The 19621-nt window shown below is 41.9% G+C and overlaps 1 protein-coding gene across 2 annotated transcripts in view; it reads right to left on the bottom strand.

The window, feature by feature from the left end:
- ZNF341 (zinc finger protein 341) overlaps positions 1-19413 on the bottom strand; it is a 28622-nt gene extending 9209 nt beyond the window's left edge. The window contains exons 1-8 of one of the 2 annotated variants that reach the window (XM_054980585.1): positions 19310-19413; positions 11946-12056; positions 10532-10719; positions 9193-9345; positions 8056-8286; positions 6367-6562; positions 5035-5119; positions 514-704 (exon numbers count right to left, since the gene is read on the bottom strand). In XM_054980585.1, the coding sequence (XP_054836560.1) occupies positions 514-704; positions 5035-5119; positions 6367-6562; positions 8056-8286; positions 9193-9345; positions 10532-10719; positions 11946-12056; positions 19310-19340 (1186 nt within the window). In that variant the 5' untranslated portion in view covers positions 19341-19413. The remainder of the gene's footprint in view (positions 1-513; positions 705-5034; positions 5120-6366; positions 6563-8055; positions 8287-9192; positions 9346-10531; positions 10720-11945; positions 12057-19309) is intronic. The other variant, XM_054980586.1, reaches the window with a different exon arrangement.
- Positions 19414-19621: the final 208 nt, after the last annotated feature.

Raw genomic sequence — 19621 nt, 5'->3', positions numbered from 1 at the left:
GCATAAATGACCTGTCAAAACCAACCACGTACAGTCCTAGCATTCATTTAAAATCACAGTCTTCTGCTTCTAAAATGCAAAACTAGAGAAATTCTTTTCCTTACTTTGTGTTCCTTTTTTTTATTATTTGGCAGCATCCCATTCTATATTCCCTGGTTGAACGTCGATATTTGCTATCCAAAAACACTCAGATTGTACCTAATCCACCAGAAAAATAATTCTGTGTTGGCCAAATACTGCACAAAGCTTTCAGTTCCAAAAACTGAATTAAAGTAACATGGATGGAGAATACAGAACAGGGATTGTGGGCAGCTGAACAGAAGCATGTTGTCCAACACTCATACACTAACAGATTACAAAGATACCCGTCGATAGAAATTAACTCTCCAAGGCTCCTGGTTCTGGGGACTATACAAAAGAAAAAAAAAGTGGGTGCCATAGGAAGCACCGTAATTCAGAGGTTTGGGGAGCAGGTTATCAGCCAGCTGGCCATCCCACTAGTAAGAAAGGCACCTGCATTTTCCTCATCCTCCTGCTGGTTGGGGTTGAGTGCCATGACTTGCACAGTGACAGAGCTCCGTGAGATGGTACACCCAATTCCCGGTGGCCACACCTTATGTGTCTGCATGTGCTTCTTCACATTGGACTTTTGTGCAAAGGCACGACCACACACGATGCACTGGAATGGTTTCTCCCCTGTGTGACTGAAGAAAAACAAGAGGGCAATGCATCAGAGAATGGAAGATGGAGTCATTCTACAAAGGAGTAACTTCACCAGTAGTCATTATTAGAGAAGAACTACCTTCTTGCTTATCAACCTGCCTGTCGGTAAAGGTCTTCTTCTGAGGCCTTGTTTTGTGTGACACTCCATCAGAAGTAAAGTGGATGAACACCAAGGGCAGTTCCTTTTCTGTTTTGACACCATTGTGATGAATGGACCAGTATAGTGGCTACTGTCAGACTAGGACCACAGAAATCTGAGCTCAAACCATCACTCAGCAATGTTTGCTGGGTGGCCTTGGGCTGGTCACTCAGCCTAACCTACCTCATAGGTTTGTTGTGAGGATAAAATGGGTGAGTGAAGAACCATGTAAGCTATCCTGAGCATCTTGGAGAAAGGGTAACGGATAAAAATGTAATATAGTCTACTGCACCAGGCTACATTCTCAAAGGCTGTTCACATCAGTATGTCTCAGAAAATAACTGTCTCTCCTGATGAATACAGGACAATGTTGTCCCACATCCCACATCCACTGCAAGGGAATCCAAATGTCTGTTCCACAAAGACTGGTTTTGTGGCAAGGAATTCATTTTCACAGAGGCTTCACGCTACACAGGATGCTGCCTTGTACTGAATCAGACCGTTGGTTCATCAAGGTCAGTACAGTCTACTCAGACTGGCAGTGATTCTCCAGTGTTCCAGGCAGAGGTATTTAGAATCACCCGCTATCCTTTTAACGGGGATGTCAGGGGTTGAACTTGGGCCTTCTGCATGCCACACTACGAGTAAATCAGTATATTTACAATGAATCTTCAATTATCTACAGCAAATCAATACATATGCATGGAGAGAGAATTAAGTCCCAATACAGTAGAATTGGGCATCCGATTATTTCCGCGTGCAATTCGATCTTGGAACCGCTAGCGATCTATTTAGATAGTTTCTTGCAACCCTTTGTGATGACGGTAAAGTCCTTTATAAAGGACACTACTGACTTCATAAAATTAGTAGAGGATATGGTAGTTCCCCCAGGGGCTTATTTGCTAACTTTGGATGTTCAGTCACTTTACACCTCAATCCCGCATAGCGAGGTCCGGACAGTTATTGAAGGGACATTGAATACGAGATCCATTCTTTTTCCCCCGACTAGTTTTCTTTTGGATCTTTTGGACCTCATTATGGAAAAGAACTACTTTAGATTTGAGACCCAACATTTTTACCAAATTAAGGGGATCGCGATGGGGTGTCCCGCGGCCCCGAGCATTGCAATTTTGTTTATGGCGTTTTTGGAAAACAAATATCTGTATGACCCTGAAACTAATCCGTTTTTTGAACAGATAATTTGCATAAGAAGATACATAGATGACATTTTTTGTATAATGCGCACTTCTTTAGCAGTGGAGAGTTTTGTGGAGTGGTTGAATAAATTAGATGAAAATATACGATTTACACACCAGGGCAGCGGGGACAGCATCCCTTTCCTGGATGTGGTGGTCTTTAAGAGGTCAGCCACGTCTTTGGGCGTGAGGCCCTTCAGAAAACCCACAGATAGGGCAGCCTACCTGCAGTACAACTCCTACCATCGAACGGTGCTTAAAAAGAACATCCCGGTAGGACCATTTCTGCGCATTAAAAGGAACGCTTCCTTCCAATGCCACTACCAGGAAGAAGCCAGGAGGATGGCAAATGACTTTAAGGCGCGCGGATACCCAGCTTGGGTGATCTCCCGGGCCAAACAGAGAGCAGATCGCTCTTCCCGCTCGCAATTGCTATCTTATAGACAATGTGAGGCAGAGAGAACGGGTATCACCTGGGCCATTGATCAATCCCCCCTGGCCGAGCCAATAGTGAGAATCATCAGAAAATATTGGCGTGTCCTTTTAGATATTCCAGGCTGCGCGGCTCCGCCCCAAATAGGATACCGACGAACTAAAAGCTTAAAAGACCTTCTAGTACACTCGGATCTTATGAGTCCAATTAAGCAAACCAACTTACCGCTCGGACACTTTCCGTGCGGTCACTGTAGTGTATGTGCCCTCTGTCTAGACCTCAGGAAGATGAAATTCCCGAAATTACGGTACCCTCCAACATCTAGGGATTTCTCCACATGCAATACTAACAATGTAGTGTATCTCTTACAATGCAGTTGTCCTTTGTCATACGTGAGCTGCACCACCCGCCCAGTGCGCTTACGCATGCAGGAACATATATCAAGGATCAAAAATCACTGTGAAGACACACCCCTCTATCAACACCTTTGGAACAAACACAGAAGTGATAGAACCTTTAGATACTCAGTCTTGGAGGTGATAAAGAGACCTGGTCTTAATAAGCGCCTTCTCCTACAGGCTGAGATTAGGTGGATTTTTAGATTACACACTATGCTACCAGAGGGTTTGAATAACGACATTGACTACTCGGTGTTTCTTTAAACTTAGTATTTGGTTTTTTGAAAGATACCCTCTTAAAAAAATTTTTTTCCCTCTGGTTGGGATTGAATCAATCTCGTTCCTTGGCTCCCTTCCCCTTCCCGTTCTGCTCCCTATTCCCCCACTGATATTAGAATCCTTTTGATTTAACTTATATTGGTAACGATTGTGCAAATTGAATATAGGAGTGCAATAGGGAAAAGTGCAATGTATTTATTAGATATATTCCTTTAAATGTAGTGATACTGTGTTGATTGGTAATATAACTGGCAAGGTAACTGCCCCTGTTCCCTCACTGATGTTTGAACCCCCTTGATGTACAATTTATATTGGTACTGTGTGTGCAAACTGAATATAGGAATGCATTAGGGAGAAGTGCAATATATTTATTAGTCAAGTTCCTTTAAATGAAATAATTATGTGTTAATTGGTCATTAGCCTTGAGCTTTTGTATTTAACTGATGATATGCGTGCCCTTCCCACCGCATATGGTAGCTGACTTCAGAACTTGATACTGACTGATAATTGACTCCTTATACGAATTCGCCTGATAAAATAGTAAGTATGGCTGGATAAATGAAACTACCGGGATGTCCCTAAATGGACTGGTATTGATATTTTGTAATATGAATTGTAGGATATTGGTGGCCTGACGAAGGACCCTTTCTGAAACGAGCCGAAAGGAATGAGACCGGTGTAGCTCGTTGCCACCTGTTCTTGCAACTTTGCAACCTTGGATGCCACCAACCAGCTATATTCTGGACCCTTCTGGCACCATTTACCTTCTGGCGTCATGAGCAAAGTTTGAGAGAATTCTACCGTATTGGGACTTAATTCTCTCTCCATGCATATGTATTGATTTGCTGTAGATAATTGAAGATTCATTGTAAATATACTGATTTACTCGTAGTGTGGTACAGATAATATAATTGTACTGAGACACTTTTTGGCATACTTCCTTTTTCCTTGTTGTTTACCAGTGCTTTCGAGGAAGTATATTCTCCCTTTCCCCTTTTCCCCCACCTTCTGCATGCCAACCAGATGCTCCACCACAGCACCTCCCCTACAAAAACGCTGCTGGTGGAAACATGCAGCTCTCTCCCAAACTGTGATGTCAAGAGCATCATTCAGCACCTATTATATATGTGAAGTATCATTATAAAATAGTAATGACTCTGCTGTCTGATCTACTACTATTTTGTGAGAGAGCTGCAAGTGTCACAGGAACTGAATGGCATTCTAGACATCACTAGTGACTAGCAACACAAGACCCTTCCCTGTCTTTCCCCTTCCAGTACCATTTAGTGTTTTAGAATAGATATTTTTACACATCAAACAACAGCTGAGACTAATTGTGGAAAATAAACCAACTTTATACCATGGAATGTACTCTGGCTTTTCTGTTTTTATTATCTGTTTTAATTACCTGGTTGTAGTGACGTGCTTTAATTAGTGCAGTGGATTATTTACACTGACATTGTTTGTATCGTTATCATCTGCTTTATGTCCTAACTGTGCCAGGAGAAAGGTGGGGAACATACATACATGCATACATGTATAAATGGTTTCAGAGTCCTAGTTTGACAGATCCTCGATATCTATATTTAGCAAAGAGGCTTACATTTGGATGCTAATGCTACCCATAATTAATTTAATTAAACCATGGTTTCATAGGACATCTGTACTGAGTACTGTAGAAGTGAAATCAGTGTTCAAAATTTTGGGGAATTCACTGGCCTAGCAGAGAGAAAAATTTAATTTTCAAAACCTTATCGAGGAAGACTCCAACACAAGTGAAACTATTGCACAAAATAGCCACTCCAACCCTCCCTGCTCATTTAATTAGCCATTCCCTATGTGTTTAATTTGGAAGTTCAACATTACCTCCGGATATGTTGCTGCAGGTCAAAGTTCTTAGTAAAGGCCTTATCACAATAGGTACATTTCAGTTTTGGGGACTTTGGCTTCCCTGTAATATAAACAAAGGGGGGAAAAAACAAGGTTATGTTGTGTTAGGTTATAATAATTGATTCTTTACTCTCACATATGAGGCAATCATACTTAGGGACAATATAAAAAAAAGGATGTAGAATAGTATGGGACAGTAGCAAACCTGGTGTCTTTGGCACAAGGGTTTACGGAAGCAGCTAAATGCTATCAATTTAACAGAAGTAGAACCATTAGGAAACAGAATGTATTACTAATACTACCCCAGAGTTATGTGAGCTGCTGCCACGTTTTTCATTTCCACCACAACAGAATAGCATGAGAAGTTCCAGAGATGGCTGTGAGATGGCTCCTTGGTGCTCTAGCATTATCCCTCTAGTAACACAGTAAAGGCAGTGTAAAGAAGAAGCAAGGGCTCCTCTCATATAGTCTGAGGCCCCTCTCATTACTTTGCTACATGGGAAGGAGTGACATTGCTACAGGTCCCACATCACTGGGATAATGTAAGAACCGAGCTTTGGTAGATTACAAATAAGCATTTGTTACCAAACAAAATGAAAAAAACAAACCAAAGCACTTTTTTGGCTTCATTCATTAAAGCAACAAAAATGAAAGGGGAAAGCTATAAATTAACAAATACCATTTGTTTTCATTCATCGTCCCTACTCTCCCCCTACTCTTTGTGGTCAGTCAGCTGTGTGGCTTGCAAAACTGGCTGTGGCAGTGGCCAGTCAACCAGTAAAAGGTCGGCGTGACAAGATTCTTTCTCCCCCCCTTTCCATCTCTCCCTGGCACCTTGGATGCTATTTCCATGGTTTCCAAAGCCTTGTGCTTTGATAAATCAAGGACTACATGTCCCATGGTGCACAAATGCTGGATGGCCAGCCATTGACCTCCTCACCAGGCAGCATCTCCACAGCAAGCCTAGTCAGCAACAACCACTGTAGCCAAACCAGTAAGTGTGGTGCTAAGACAGAAAGAGACAGGAGGCAGAGGGGGGAGGGTGTCGGGTCTCCACATCATCTGAAACAAAACTTCTACATTTCTCCCCCTGGTTTTGTTGGAAAATGTGTGAGTCCCATGTGTTTTATTTCAGAAGTTAAAAAGAAATGCGGATAAAGGAAGCATGAATCATTTAACATATTTAAGCATTTAACTCGGTTGTAAAGAATGAATTCTCAAGGCTCCAGCAAGGCCCTCTACAAAGCTTTGTGCCCCCCCCCCTCCTGTGCATGAGATCTGGCTAGGACTGGCAGCAAAGAGCTTTACCTTCTAGCAGGCTGCCATCTGTTTTGGAACGGCGATTTTTGCAAGTGGAAGCTGAATCAAAATTGGTCACATTTCCTCCACATGTATTGCTCAAAGGAGTAGCAGCGCTGGGGCTTTTAGAGTTAAAACCTTGCTTGCTTGGACTGTATACTGGTGGGGAGGGGTACACAGGACTTTCGACACATTGGCTGGGCACCTAAAAGACAGAAGTTATCAATGAAAATGTGCCTTATCTCAATGAGGATATCAACAGAGCGGATGTGAAGTCTTCATTCCTACAGTTCTTTCCTATTCACCTATGCTAACAACAGACACAGAATGCTGTGTTCTGCCAAAGTTTTCTCTAATTTCAAAAATGTGATTACCAATTCAAAGGCACAAATGACAACACTTAGAGGAAGGGAGTCAAACCAATCCCAAATCAAACCTCAAACTTTTCTTCTTTCCTAACTAAATGCATGCTATAAATACATATAATTAAAAGCATTATTACAAATCTCATTTTGAAAGTTCCGGTTTGGGTCCTGATGTGAGTTATAATAGACGTCTAATTGTATCAAGTTAGGTCCCTCAGTTCCTTCGCCTCACTTGCCAATGTGCCTCAGGTTTACACTTGCCCATGTGAGTTGCAACTAAAATGGCACCAGAGGCATGCTGAACCAGTTCTCAGCCTAGAATCAGCTTGACCTGCAGCCCAACATTGAAACCAGAACCAAACTAATAATAATAATAACATTCGATTTATATACTGCCCTTCAAGACAACTTAACACCGACTCAAAGTGGTTTACAAAGTATGTTATTATCCTCATGACAATCACCCTGTGAGGTGGGAGGGGCTGAGAGAGCTCCAGAAAACTGTGACTGGCCCAAGGTCACCCAGGTGGCTTCAAGTGGAGGAGGAGAGAATCAAACCTGGTTCTCCAGATTAGAGTCCTGCGCTCTTAGCCACTACACCAAACTGGCGTTCCCATGCTCTTAACCACTATACCAAACTAAACCATGGGTTTGTCCATCTGCAAGACCTTACTCATGCTCTCAATCAATAATTGTGCCACAAAATAAATGTGAAAAACAGTCAAGCATGTTGAGCTCTTTAAGGCGTAAGAGCTTAAACAGTAAGGAGGCCGTGCTATGGAGTTTGACACATGTCCCTGCTGGAAGATTGTCTTAAGACTCAGACCAGACTTCCTATACTTGGTGTTGTCTTATCACTCCTTCAGCTCCATCTCCTGGTGGCTTTCAAAACAAATCCTTGGGCACTCTGCTAAGCGAAGCATTCCAGTCCCTGCAGAGAGCTACAGGATGTTCCCCCATAATCGCATTTAGCTCTGCTACACGTGTTTCAATCCCACAATCTCTCCATATCAATCAATCCCTTGTTAATCGTTTCTCTTGTTCTCTCAGTTCCCTGTAGCTGGCTGACATCTTTCTGATCACTACTTTACCCAGAGGAAATCATCATTGATTGTAAGACAACCTAATGCATCTTGTCCCATCCTTAATTTATTTGATAAATAGGGTTTTTAAGGGTTGAGTGGCTCAGAAGCAGCATTTTCTTACTCCCTGGTTGGAGCCAGAAAAACCTTGAACTCATCAGAAAGAAGGAAACAAGCAGCAGAAGCAGCATTTGATGGGGGGGGGGGCTAGAGACCCCCTCCGCACTTTGCAGCCACCCGTCCTTTTTTACCTCCATAGGAGGATATGGCTGCATCCCCAGATTCTGCATCTCTACTGTACCATTCCCAGCCATGGGGGCAGGTGTGCTGTACACTTCCACCACTCCACTGCTACCTGCGTTGGTCTGGCCTGGTGCACCAAGAGTTTGAGGAGGGGGAGGGGGAGGCTGAGGTGGTGGCGGTGGTGGCGGAGGTGGTGGTTGAGGAAGATATCCTGCTCCAGTGTGCATACTCAGGCTGCTCTAAAAAGACAAAAGAAGAAGTAAGCAAAGCATTGGAAAGAAAGTGTCCCACTAAATTTGCACGCTCTGCTTTGATGCTGACCTTCATTCATAAATGAAGGCTGCCATATGCATAGGTAAAACGACTGCACCCTCAAGGTTCCCTCCAAAACAGCAGGTATTGATGGTATACCATGGCTTTCCACAAAAATTGTTTGCCATTCTTTCCCTCGTCTCTTCCAAAAACGTCCCCTTCTTCTTCTTCTTCTTCTTCTTCTTCTTCTTCTTCTTCTTCTTCTTCTTCTTCTTCTTCTTCTTCTTCTTCTTCTCCTTCTTCACAGTGGAGGTGAGCCAAGCAGCATGTATGCACCTGGCTCAGATCCAGACTAACATTCCTGTGGGCAATTGTATTCCATGACTGCCTGAAATCTTGTTCCTGGGGAAGAGGATCTCAGGGGACATTTGGGGCTGGGGGAGGAGGTGGGAAAATCAGGTTCCATGGATGGAAGTCTAGATCCATCCTTTAGCTAGCAATAACACCAACCTCTCCCAAAGGTTTTTAATATTCTCTTTGCCATTTTGATCACTGGACTACACGGAGTTTAATACGCAATGACTAAAACATCTCTCATCGCTGTGAGCGGTAACCACTAATTTACCACTGCATATCCATATATATTCCAGTGAGAGTATGGAACTAGTCATTTTGTACTGACTGAAGTATTCAACATGTTATCAAATATTTATTTGACTCAGAGGTGAAGGTATGTTCTGACAGGCTTTTGACTTCAAAAGCTTTCTTCTTTTTGTATGTGTGTCTATATAGCAAGCTACCTGTTAAATTCCCTTGCTTTTAATACAGTTTTATGTGTGCAATTTGCCAAATCTTCCACACATCTTAAAAGACAGGAAAAACATTCTACTTACCTGCACAGGAGGTTGTACTGTAGACATGGGTTGGTCCAGAGTTGTAAAAGCCGACATAGCAGACATCAGCACCTCATCACTCACTAAGATGTTACCCTGAACTAGTGTCTGGATCAGAGGAGAAGGAGGCACAGTAATATATGTAGAGATCTGCTAGGAGGACAGAGGGAAAATATTGGATCTCAGCATAGAAATACCATATTTGTTCTTATGGACAATATATAAATAGGGTCAAAGAAAATGGAACTTCTCCGACAGACTTCCTGAGCATAAGGATCTACAGAATATTACAATAAATCCTTTCCTTGAAAAATACCTTTTAAGATTCAGATTGAATTTTGTGTACTTAAAATACTTCACAAACACCATCTCCATAATCTTTACAACATCCCTGTAAGATAGGTCCCCTTACAGAGAGCCTGAAGTTCAACTGTACAAAAACATAAGAGCTGACATTTCTTATTTCAGGAGCAGGGCAGCTTAGGACATAGGAAACAGGTTATGATAGTCTGTTTGCAACAACCCACTTGTGCTTACTTGCAAGATCTATATTTCACCTGGGCTTTGGAAGTGGAAAAGCACAGCAGGCTGTTACAAAAGATAACAGGATAAGGCAGCTTACAATGCTGATGATGCATCAAAAATCTTATGTTTCCTTTCCATTCAGGTTTAGTTTGTTTCATATAGGCTCAGGTCACACACAATGCTAAACTATGGGTTGATGCTATGAGAACAAATCATGCGCTTGGCTTGCACACCCCCTCTGCCCTGCATTAATTTGGGAGTCAATTAGATGTTTGCATTTTTAAAGAACTGGGAATGGCTTTTTTTAAAAAGGGAGAGAACCCAGATGGGCTCAAAATGCCATCAGGTGTGTGGGGGGGGGGGGGGGCTCCAGACTCCTTTCTCTGCAGCTACTGTGTGATGTGGGAAACTTGGACCCAACTCTAAAAAGCGGAACTCAAAATCTAGTCTGGCCCTGACTGTGGGTCAAGCTAGAGTTTGAAGCAAGTTCTTGGCTGGTTCAAATGTCCATGTAAAATACAGAAGTAACTAATTCAGGGGGGAAGACTAGCTCCTGTTTCAACTCACGCTTTGGCATTACACGCATGAACTGATATATAAAGTTGCTAAGTCTGTGTTGGTTCCCCAGAAAGTTAAGACGGGACTTCGTGTAAACTTATCTAATGAATTATCCGGACAGTCTTATGCAGCTGCATTATACTTCTGTTATTAGTAGGAAATTTGTATAATCTTTGTGTCTTACCTGAGCATTGTTATATTCTTATTGATAAAATAATAAAACCAAACAGAGATAGGATAAGGTAAGTGTATCTACCTGCCTGTTGGTGGTCTGAGCCTGCTGCACTGATGTAATGGATGGAGTATATATACTGTTGGTGGCCAGTGAGACGGTAGCCAGTGAAGGGGTATTGCCTTGACATTGCTCCCTCTTATGAGTCATGAAGGCCGGCAGCGAGTTGAACTGCTTCTTACATTTCCCGCAAAGGAACACATCCTCGTCATCTGTAGTCAGGGAAGTTAAAATGACTGATACAACCCTAGAACCCATCTTTTGAGTAGTATTAAATCAAGAATAACTAGAAGTTTCAACAAGAGAAAATTTTTTTGAAAACAGCTCCCAGGCCAGAACAGAGACACTTAGAAGCTAATGAATTGCCAAGTCCATCTCAAGTTATCAGGTTGCTCCAGATGGTAACATCTGATAGCAATGCCAACTAGAAGTCCAGTTCATACTGCACCTGGTAGTCATAGGATTTTACTTTTACTTTTTTTTTTGCCTAGACATGTGTCGAGTTCAACAGATGTACATTTCAAAGACTAAAACATGCACAGTAAATATACAAGCAGTACATATCCACTACAAAAGTAACTTAAAATGTGAGTCAGTTCTAAAAAGCAAGAAAACTTTACATAGGCTCCTGCGGGCATAAGATCTTTCCAATCCCTCCTCATTTTATAGATGGTGCTTTGAAGAACCATTTATAGATGGTATTTTAAGGAACCAAGAGATGGATATGTAATTTCTCCTATTATCTCTTGTTACTTTCAGCTAGAAGTAACATGCTTCTCCCTTATTCCCTTTGAACAATCTTGAAATCTTACTTCCCATAGGTTCACTAAGGTAACAGTTTTGAGCCCTATGTGATGCTTTCTCACAAGATTCAGAAAGGTACTAAGTATCTCATCCCAAAAGAATATAACATGCAGAAAAGTGCAGATTGAAAGAAAACCCAGCAAGAAACTATTCATAAGCACCAAAATGAGGCAGAAGAAAAAAGAACTTGGAAGTGTTTACTGTATGTTATTTAAAAACGACAATCAGCTGGTGATTTTTACTCTATATAGCAGTCAAGCTAACTTTATTTAACATATATCTAATTATGACCATTATAGCACAGTTATTGTCAGATACATTTTTTTCAAATGTTCACTCTGTATCTCTGTTAAATTCACGTTGCCATTCTCCCATACAGCTAGTGGCTACAATATTGACTCTTAAGTCATTTCATGTACATTGTTGGGAAAATGTCTGTAAAATAGTCCAGCATAGTAGAGTGAGATTCCATTCCTTTCCATTCCTTTGAGGGAGGTACATAAGTATCTTCATCTCACAGGGTCTTAATAATAGGGATCAATACAGCAACAGACAACAGAAGTCAATTGATAGATAGCCCGAACGTTGACTTTTTTTCTCCCTTCTGTCTTTCACATGCAAGCAAGGGACTCACCCATGGACTGGATGGTGGTGGACGTATTAACACTCTGTGCTGATGGATCTGCTACTGCTCCTTGGCCATCTAGTAAAGACTGTACAGCCAACACTGTCTGATTATCCATTCCTGAAAGGACACAGAAATGGCAGTGAAAGTGGCTGCATTCTGAAACACCCACAAAGGGTTTGAGAGACAAAGGGGGCGGTTTGAGGGGTGAGGCTATGGATCAATGGTAGAGCATTTGATTGGCATGCAGGAGGTCTCACGTTCCACTCCTGGCATCTCGAGTTAAAAGGATGATGTGAATAACCTCTAGCTGAGACCTCCAAAGGGCCACTACCAGTCAGAGTAAACTATACTGACAATCATGATGGCCCAATGATCTGATGCAATGTAAAGCAATTTCATGTGATTTGATTACATAGTTGCATTTGCTCAAAACTGTATATCATTGTAAAAATAAAATTGCACAAAGCATATCACATACTCATTATTTGCAAAACATAAGGTACCTTCTCCATACTTTTCTATACGGCTCTCGTTTGTTCTACAATGAACCACCTTACTTGTCCCATGCCCATTCTTAACCACACACCACTATATTCAAAGTCCGTCATGTTAATTATCTCAGAAGACCAACAAGACTGCTCTCTCTTTTTCTCAATAAAGCTCCACTGGTGAGAACAAGAGGATAATATGTAGGAGGCAGGTACAAGAACAGGATCAAATGAGTTGTCAGCTGAAGGTAGTCCACATCATTATATGCAAGTTTCAACAGTCAGTCAAAAAGTGGGGAAATGGTACAATGAAGGATTAAACCCCTCACACCATAGTCCCTATCTGAACTGGGTCCCCACATTTCTGATAATTAAATCTGCAACAGTTAGATTCTATAGAAATGTACACATCAGGCTAAAACTCCAGTTTCACCCATTCTTAAGATTAAAAGAAAATGCTAGAATCACACAGTCTAGCAGAGACTCTTTACCAGCAAGCAGAGCAATCAAGATAAACAAGCTATTGAACCTGAATTGTACACAGCCTTTTAGAAAACCATCTACTTTTAAATAAAGAAATAACACAATACCACTGCAATCTGCAACTTTGCATGGGAAAAATACCATTCATATTGGCCATTCACTTAACTAAGGATGTCAGAGATGATCCGAGAGGTAAACTAAGCAGACACCAGGGTTGCTGACAAGTACCAGAGTCTTTCAGAGTAGTGGAATGCAAAGAATGGATGAGAAAACTGAGAGGCAGGCAGGTTTTGAACGGCTATCTTGGACTTCTTTAGAGCTGCTGGTACTATGTGAAATGCACACTGCATATTCATGAAAAACTCTGATATCACTAGAGTGGGATTTAACTTTACAGTGCAATCCTAAGGAGGTCTGCTCAGAATCTTAATCAAGTCTACTCAATGGGGCTTACCCCCAGGAAAGTATCCTTAGGATTAGACACCAAGCTGTTAGAACTACTTGGTTGCATAAAGGTGTTGTGGGCAGGCGTTTAGGAAAGGATGGAGGGCCGTATGCAATGGTGAACTGGGATGGTTGCCATCTTTTTGCTTTGCCAAAAAGCAAACACAAAGTGGAAGGGGGGAGAAAATTACTTGACTCGGTGACCATACCATCTGCCATACTTTTTCTTGGCCCCTGCTGGACAATTCTCAAATATCTTTGTAGGGCTGTAAAACATCCATTCAGATTAGAATTTGGCAGCCTGCAAAGCAATCATATGACCACTTCACTGCATGCCCAAACTCAGCCCTTGTTCACGCAGTCCACATTTCAACTTACTTTCAGGACCGCTTGAAATTACCTGGGCCTTTTCTTTGTTTATCTCTTTGCTTGCCACTCATGTTCCCAGTTGCATATTTTTCAACCAGTGGCAGATGTTCCACAACAGTATTCCAGATACATACAGATACTGTGGAAACCTCATGACACTGGAGTAAGTAAATAATAAGATGAGCAAACAACTGCTGCATTCTAATACTTCCTAACATGGGAGAACATGGACCCAATTTTCCCTCTTTGAACTCCCTCTTCCTGCAGTCCAGAACTGGTCCTGGACACACCCAAGAACCACAGAAATCCTAGAATTCATCTGACCTATGGCCTTTGTAATGTTTAAATTGTCCCTTACATGTTCAGACTGTGAGTGCAACCTAGGAAAAGTTATCCATACACATCTTGATTATTAGAGTAGGCTTTATGCAACCTTACAGGTCAAATTTAGGCATGTTTACTCAGAAGTAACTCTCACCAGGTTCTATGAGACTGATTTCCTGCTTGGGATTGCAGCCTTTATGCTCTTCTTCTGGTGCCCAATGAATGTTTTGGGGTGCATACTGTGAAGAAGAATGCATCCAGTTGCAACCAGCTAATGGAGACCCCAAGCACAAGACATTCAAGGCAAAAGAAAAGAGGTTGTTTGCCATTGCCTTCCTCCACATAATCACCTCAGTCTTTCTCGATGTTCTTCCTTCTAAATACTGACGTGGCCAACCCTGCTTAGTTCCCAAACTTTGATGAACTTGAGCTAATCAGGTTGTTGTGTTTGTGAACACTGATACAAACCATTTTTTGTATCAAGTGTTCACAAACACAACAACCTGATTGTAGTTTTAGTATTTGCCATTCTCTTGTTCCTTTTATGCTTGCATGAAGAATATATTTACAACATATTTGTCCAAAAGGGTGTACAACAGACTGCACTTAGCAGGTTTCTGCAGTTTAGCAAAATCAGAAAGCTGGGAGGGAAAGGGTTAACTATTCCCTAGAATGGAGAGCTTGAGTGACAGGCTATTACTCCTTCTCTGAGTGCTGAAGAGTGTGTGTGAGAGAGTATTTTTTATTCCATACCAGAGTTTCTGTCAGTTAGACAGGCAGTCAGTTGGTTTCTGACAGGATTTGGACTCAGGGAGTCTGTCAAGAAAAGTCATACAGGTTCACCTTAGAGTGAAAGACTCCTTTGCCTTGACTGTAGAATTGCTGTCCTGAGGAAGACTTCTAGCTAGACTTCAAAGTCTAAACATTAGCATAAGCTGAAGTATGCTTTACACAGACACTAGAGAACTGGGAGTGTGTTTTTGGCAAGACTGATTGGGTAGTAGGTTGATATTCCCTTTCAAGCCAAAAAGAAGAGGGGTTATATTTTCTGAAGAGAAGATGACTAATTCCTGCCCAGTTTCAAAAGGGGTTTGGCTCTGAGGAGGACCCTGTGTCTGTTGTGAAGGGGAAATGGTTTTAGACTACTCCAGAGATAGAAACACCCTCTAGTTTCAAAAAAAGAGCTAGTTAGATACACAAAGAAAGTGACTAACTCCAGAAAACCTGAACTGTCATAGGAAACATTGTTGCTGTAATAAAATTCCTAAATAAAACACCTCACTGTTAAGAGCCAAGAATATATAAAAATAAGCTTCAAGGATACTATTTTGCCTCTTACAAGAAGTGTATTCTGTTATACCAACAAAAATTTTCCTCCACACTTCCATCCCCTGGCTGCACTTACTCAGTCCCTGCCTGTTAAATAAAATTATTTCTTTTTTAATGTTAAAACAGTATCTAGTGCCATTTCCAAGCAAAAAAGAAAGAGGGCTTCTACTTTTCTGCATCAAGTTCCTGGGCTGGGCTGAAAGCCAAAATTATATCTGTGTGTCAGGGTGAGACAAACAGACTTCCTAAACCACAAATATTAACACGTTACTTGGGGCAGCTCAATGAAAGTAGGCAGACTGAATTTTAGCAGGACAATCTGCCTCACCGTGGGGAGAGTGAAGGGGGTGGTTCAATCATAGAGTGAAAGAACTTCTAATGAAGACCCTTAAAACCTCATTATCCAAGGGTGTTTTTCCAAGGTTGTAGAAGGAGACATTGGTACCTTCTTTGTTATGGAAGCCTTTTTAGATCAAAAGACTGTGACCATTTATAGAAATTTCAGAAGAGAGCCCTTGAAACGCCACACTGAAATCTGAAGGAGAAGTTAAACATCTGGAATTTGGAAGAAAACCTGAAGAGGTAGTGGTCCAAAAGCGGCAAAAATCGCTCATACAAAAAAGGCCAAAGAATCACTTATTTTCCTTTCTTAATGTTGCACTAATACACTCACCAAAAAGTAATTCAGGACCTATCTCTAAAATTCCAGAGCTAGAAATGTGTTAGAAAGATTCAATGGCAGTGTCAACTTATAAATGATTTCAGACTTCATAAAAGTATATTTGGTTAGTATACTATCATTTAGCTGAAGAAATTCTTGAGGTCAAAGATTCTGCTTTATCTGAAGCATCCTCTTGTTCAAAATATTTATTCCTACAGTACCTTACCGAAATAAATATTTAATAGTCTGTTTCTTTATTCAGAAGCAAGGCTGACCAAGTTGATGAAAGAAAACATAACAGTTATTTTTAATGAAACCATTGAGACCTCAGAAACGGAAGCACAGAAAAGAAAATGAAACATATTTGAGCGTAAGCAGTAAACAACATGCTTTCACTCATACAGAACACTTAAGCAAAATGTAAAGGATTTTATTCCTCAGCATTAGAGTATAATATTATTGATTAGTACAAATGAGGATTTGTGATTACCTGAACACACACAAAGTTACACTGATATCTTTATAATACACACTATACATACAGAGCACTTTATCAAGCAGACAGATACATAATTCCATGTTTCATAATGCACATTATTTATCAATGCAATCGTTTTAATTACTTCAGGTAAATAAAGACACGATTCATAGAAATATGGGATGGATCTCATCCAACACATGCCTTAAAATAGGTTTGTGCATATATTAATCTAATTTCACGCCACATCCTGATTAGCATACCATGAGCAGAAAGGTGAAGTAAACAAGATACCAAGAAATGTCTTAATAAAACAAATAAGACTAACCTCTTAAATTAAGCTTCCAGATTCAATTCAAGGTGATAAAAGGACAGGATTTGACCTTTAAAGCCTTTTAGGGTCTGGATCGCTAATACTTGAAGGACTACCTCTTCCCATGTGCCTGGACAGACCTTAATACCCTCTCAACGTTTGCTCCCTTTTCTGTCCATAAAGGAGGCAAGGTCTTTGATTGCCAAAGCAAGAATGTTTTCTATGGTGGCCTCATCCTTACAGAATGCACTGCCTGCTGAAGTAAAGGCTGCCTCTTCTCTTATCCAGCTGACATAGCATTTTAATGATGTTTAATTGCTTTATGTTTTAATATGTCAGGTTTCTGGTCAGCTTTAATTTACTTGTTTTATTGTAAACCACTTGAGCAATATGGAAAAGTGGTAAAGAAATACTATAAATAAATACTGTTTAGAGGAGAACAGGTCACTGTCCATTCTGAATATCTTGACCCCAAATTTAGTTATCAATTAACTGCTAATCACAAACCAAAACCAGTTCTTACCAGTCCTCTGGAATATTGGTATGACTCAATATACAATATTATCAGTAATGTTCACAGAAAATGATGGAAAGGAGCAGGGCTTTTTTTTCTGGGAAAAGAGGTGGTGGAACTCAGTGGGTTGCCCTAGGAGAAAATGGTCACATGGCTGGTGGCCCTGCCCCCTGATCTCCAGACAGAGGGGAGTTTAGATTGCCCTCCGTGCCGCCGAGCAGCGCCGAGGGCAATCTAAACTCCCCTCTGTCTGGAGATCAGGGGGCAGGGCCACCAGCCATGTGACCATTTTCAAGAGGTTCTGGAACTCCGTTCCACCGCGTTCCAGCTGAAAAAAAGCCCTGGAAAGGAGTAAGGTCTGAAGTGACACTAGCAGTTCTTGACCCAGTCAGGTATCTTCCTATTCTCCCTGTATGGAGCTCTGCATAATTAGAACATCTTAAATCAACCATTCTTACACCCAAACAAAATGTTTTGATAGGAGATACCAATTTATTTACTAGTTGTCATTATTTGCTCTATATTAGGGAATGTAATGGGGAGCGCTTTAGCGTGAGAACCTGGGCCAGCTAATGTCCAAAGCCTAGCACAAGCATGTGTTTGCATAGCTGTAGAACACATAACATAATGCATGTGAACATGTGCATAAACGTTTCCCATCACAGCCAGTCTCACATGTATCTATGATTAGAAGAACTTCTAGGTAAATCCTGACTCAGGACACAAATGCTCTGATCCCTCATTTTGGTAATTAACTGACTTGTTATCATAACCTCATACTGGCTTACAAAATATGCTCCACCTGACCCTTTCCTTGCTTATTCCAAACTAAATCCTACTACATTTGACTGGAATAGGCTGTAGCCCAAAATATCTTATGCTACAATAAATTCAATAGTCTTTAAGGTGCCAAAAGACTTTTTATATTCACTTCCATTTACTTCCAGATAAATTAGTGATCTTCAGCCCTTCGTAAGGTTTTTCAGATATTATAAAACTCATTTGAATCCTGCTATTTCTTTTGCATATGTGTGTGAACAGAGATAACACGTGTGAATAACATTTTAAAATATGGTTATCGAATGACAAAACTCCCACAAAAACTGGCGGGGGTGGGGTTAGCAGAATAGTTTACTAAGGAACAAACAGTTCCGGATGGTTAGCTGTTTGTAGCAGCAAAATAAATCAGGAGTCTAGCGGTGCCTTTAAAGCTAACAAAATTTATCCCAGCATAATGCTTTCATTAATGAGAAAAAAATCTGTTGTCCTCAGCCTAATGGATGTGCACTTCAATGCATCTGATGAAGTGAGTTCTAATTCAGAAAAGTATGCACCGAAATACATTTTGTTAAAGTGCCTCTGGACTGTTTAATTAAGGAAAGAGCAAGAATTCAGAAGCATGACCACCTCCCGTTTGTTTGTTTGCTTATTCATTGACAATTCTAAAATGCATAGCCTCCCAACCAACACAATGCAAACACACACAACCCGTCCAAACTGCATTTACCAAGGGCAAGGGCTGTGTTTGCCATGGCCAAATAAAAGCCCCACTGAAGATATCCCCTCTTTTAACAAGCTTGCTCAGATCCCCCAGGAGGACCACAGAGCCGGTAACGACGGCCAAGTCCCAGCAGACTTGCGGGCAGCTCTCCTCCTGGGTTGGGGCAAGTCTCCCAAGAGGACCCAAGCCACCACTCCGAACCCTGCCGGGGTCTATCTGTCTCCTTGAAAAGAGAAGAGAAGCGCCTTCCAGCGCGGCCGGCAACTGCAGGCGGCCGCCCGCCTCAGAGGCTGTTCCAGCAACCCTCCCCCGGCCCCTGGGGCGGCCCCACAGCCTTCTCAGCCCCTGTCCCGTCCGCAGCGGCGGGAGGGGAGGCATTCGGCGCAGAACAGCCGCGCCTGCCATTGTCGCATCTCGGCTCTCCCCCCGCGAGGCCTCAGCCCGCCCGACTCCCCGACACGGGTACCTTCCAGCGCCTCGAAGATCGCCTGCGCCATCTTGAAGCTGAGGCGGCCGCGGCCCAGCGGCCTCAACGGGCATTGTGGGAAGGGAGGCCGGCTCGGCCGCCAGGGGGAGCGCGCGACGGCCGCTTGGGGAGGAGAGGCTGGCTGAGGGAAGAGCCGCTCTATGGGAAAGCGTGTTTGCTTGAGGGACCCCCGTGCGGGTGTCGCAGGGCAGAATTAGCGCCGGAGCTTTGTGCTCCAGAAGCGACCTTTAATGCCCAGGCTCAGTCCTGGAAGAACGTGGGTGACAGGAGACACAGTAAGATTTGGATTCA

Source organism: Eublepharis macularius, chromosome 5, assembly GCF_028583425.1.
Source record: "Eublepharis macularius isolate TG4126 chromosome 5, MPM_Emac_v1.0, whole genome shotgun sequence".
NCBI lineage: Eukaryota > Metazoa > Chordata > Lepidosauria > Squamata > Eublepharidae > Eublepharis > Eublepharis macularius.
This window is presented reverse-complemented; position numbering and strand designations above follow the sequence as displayed.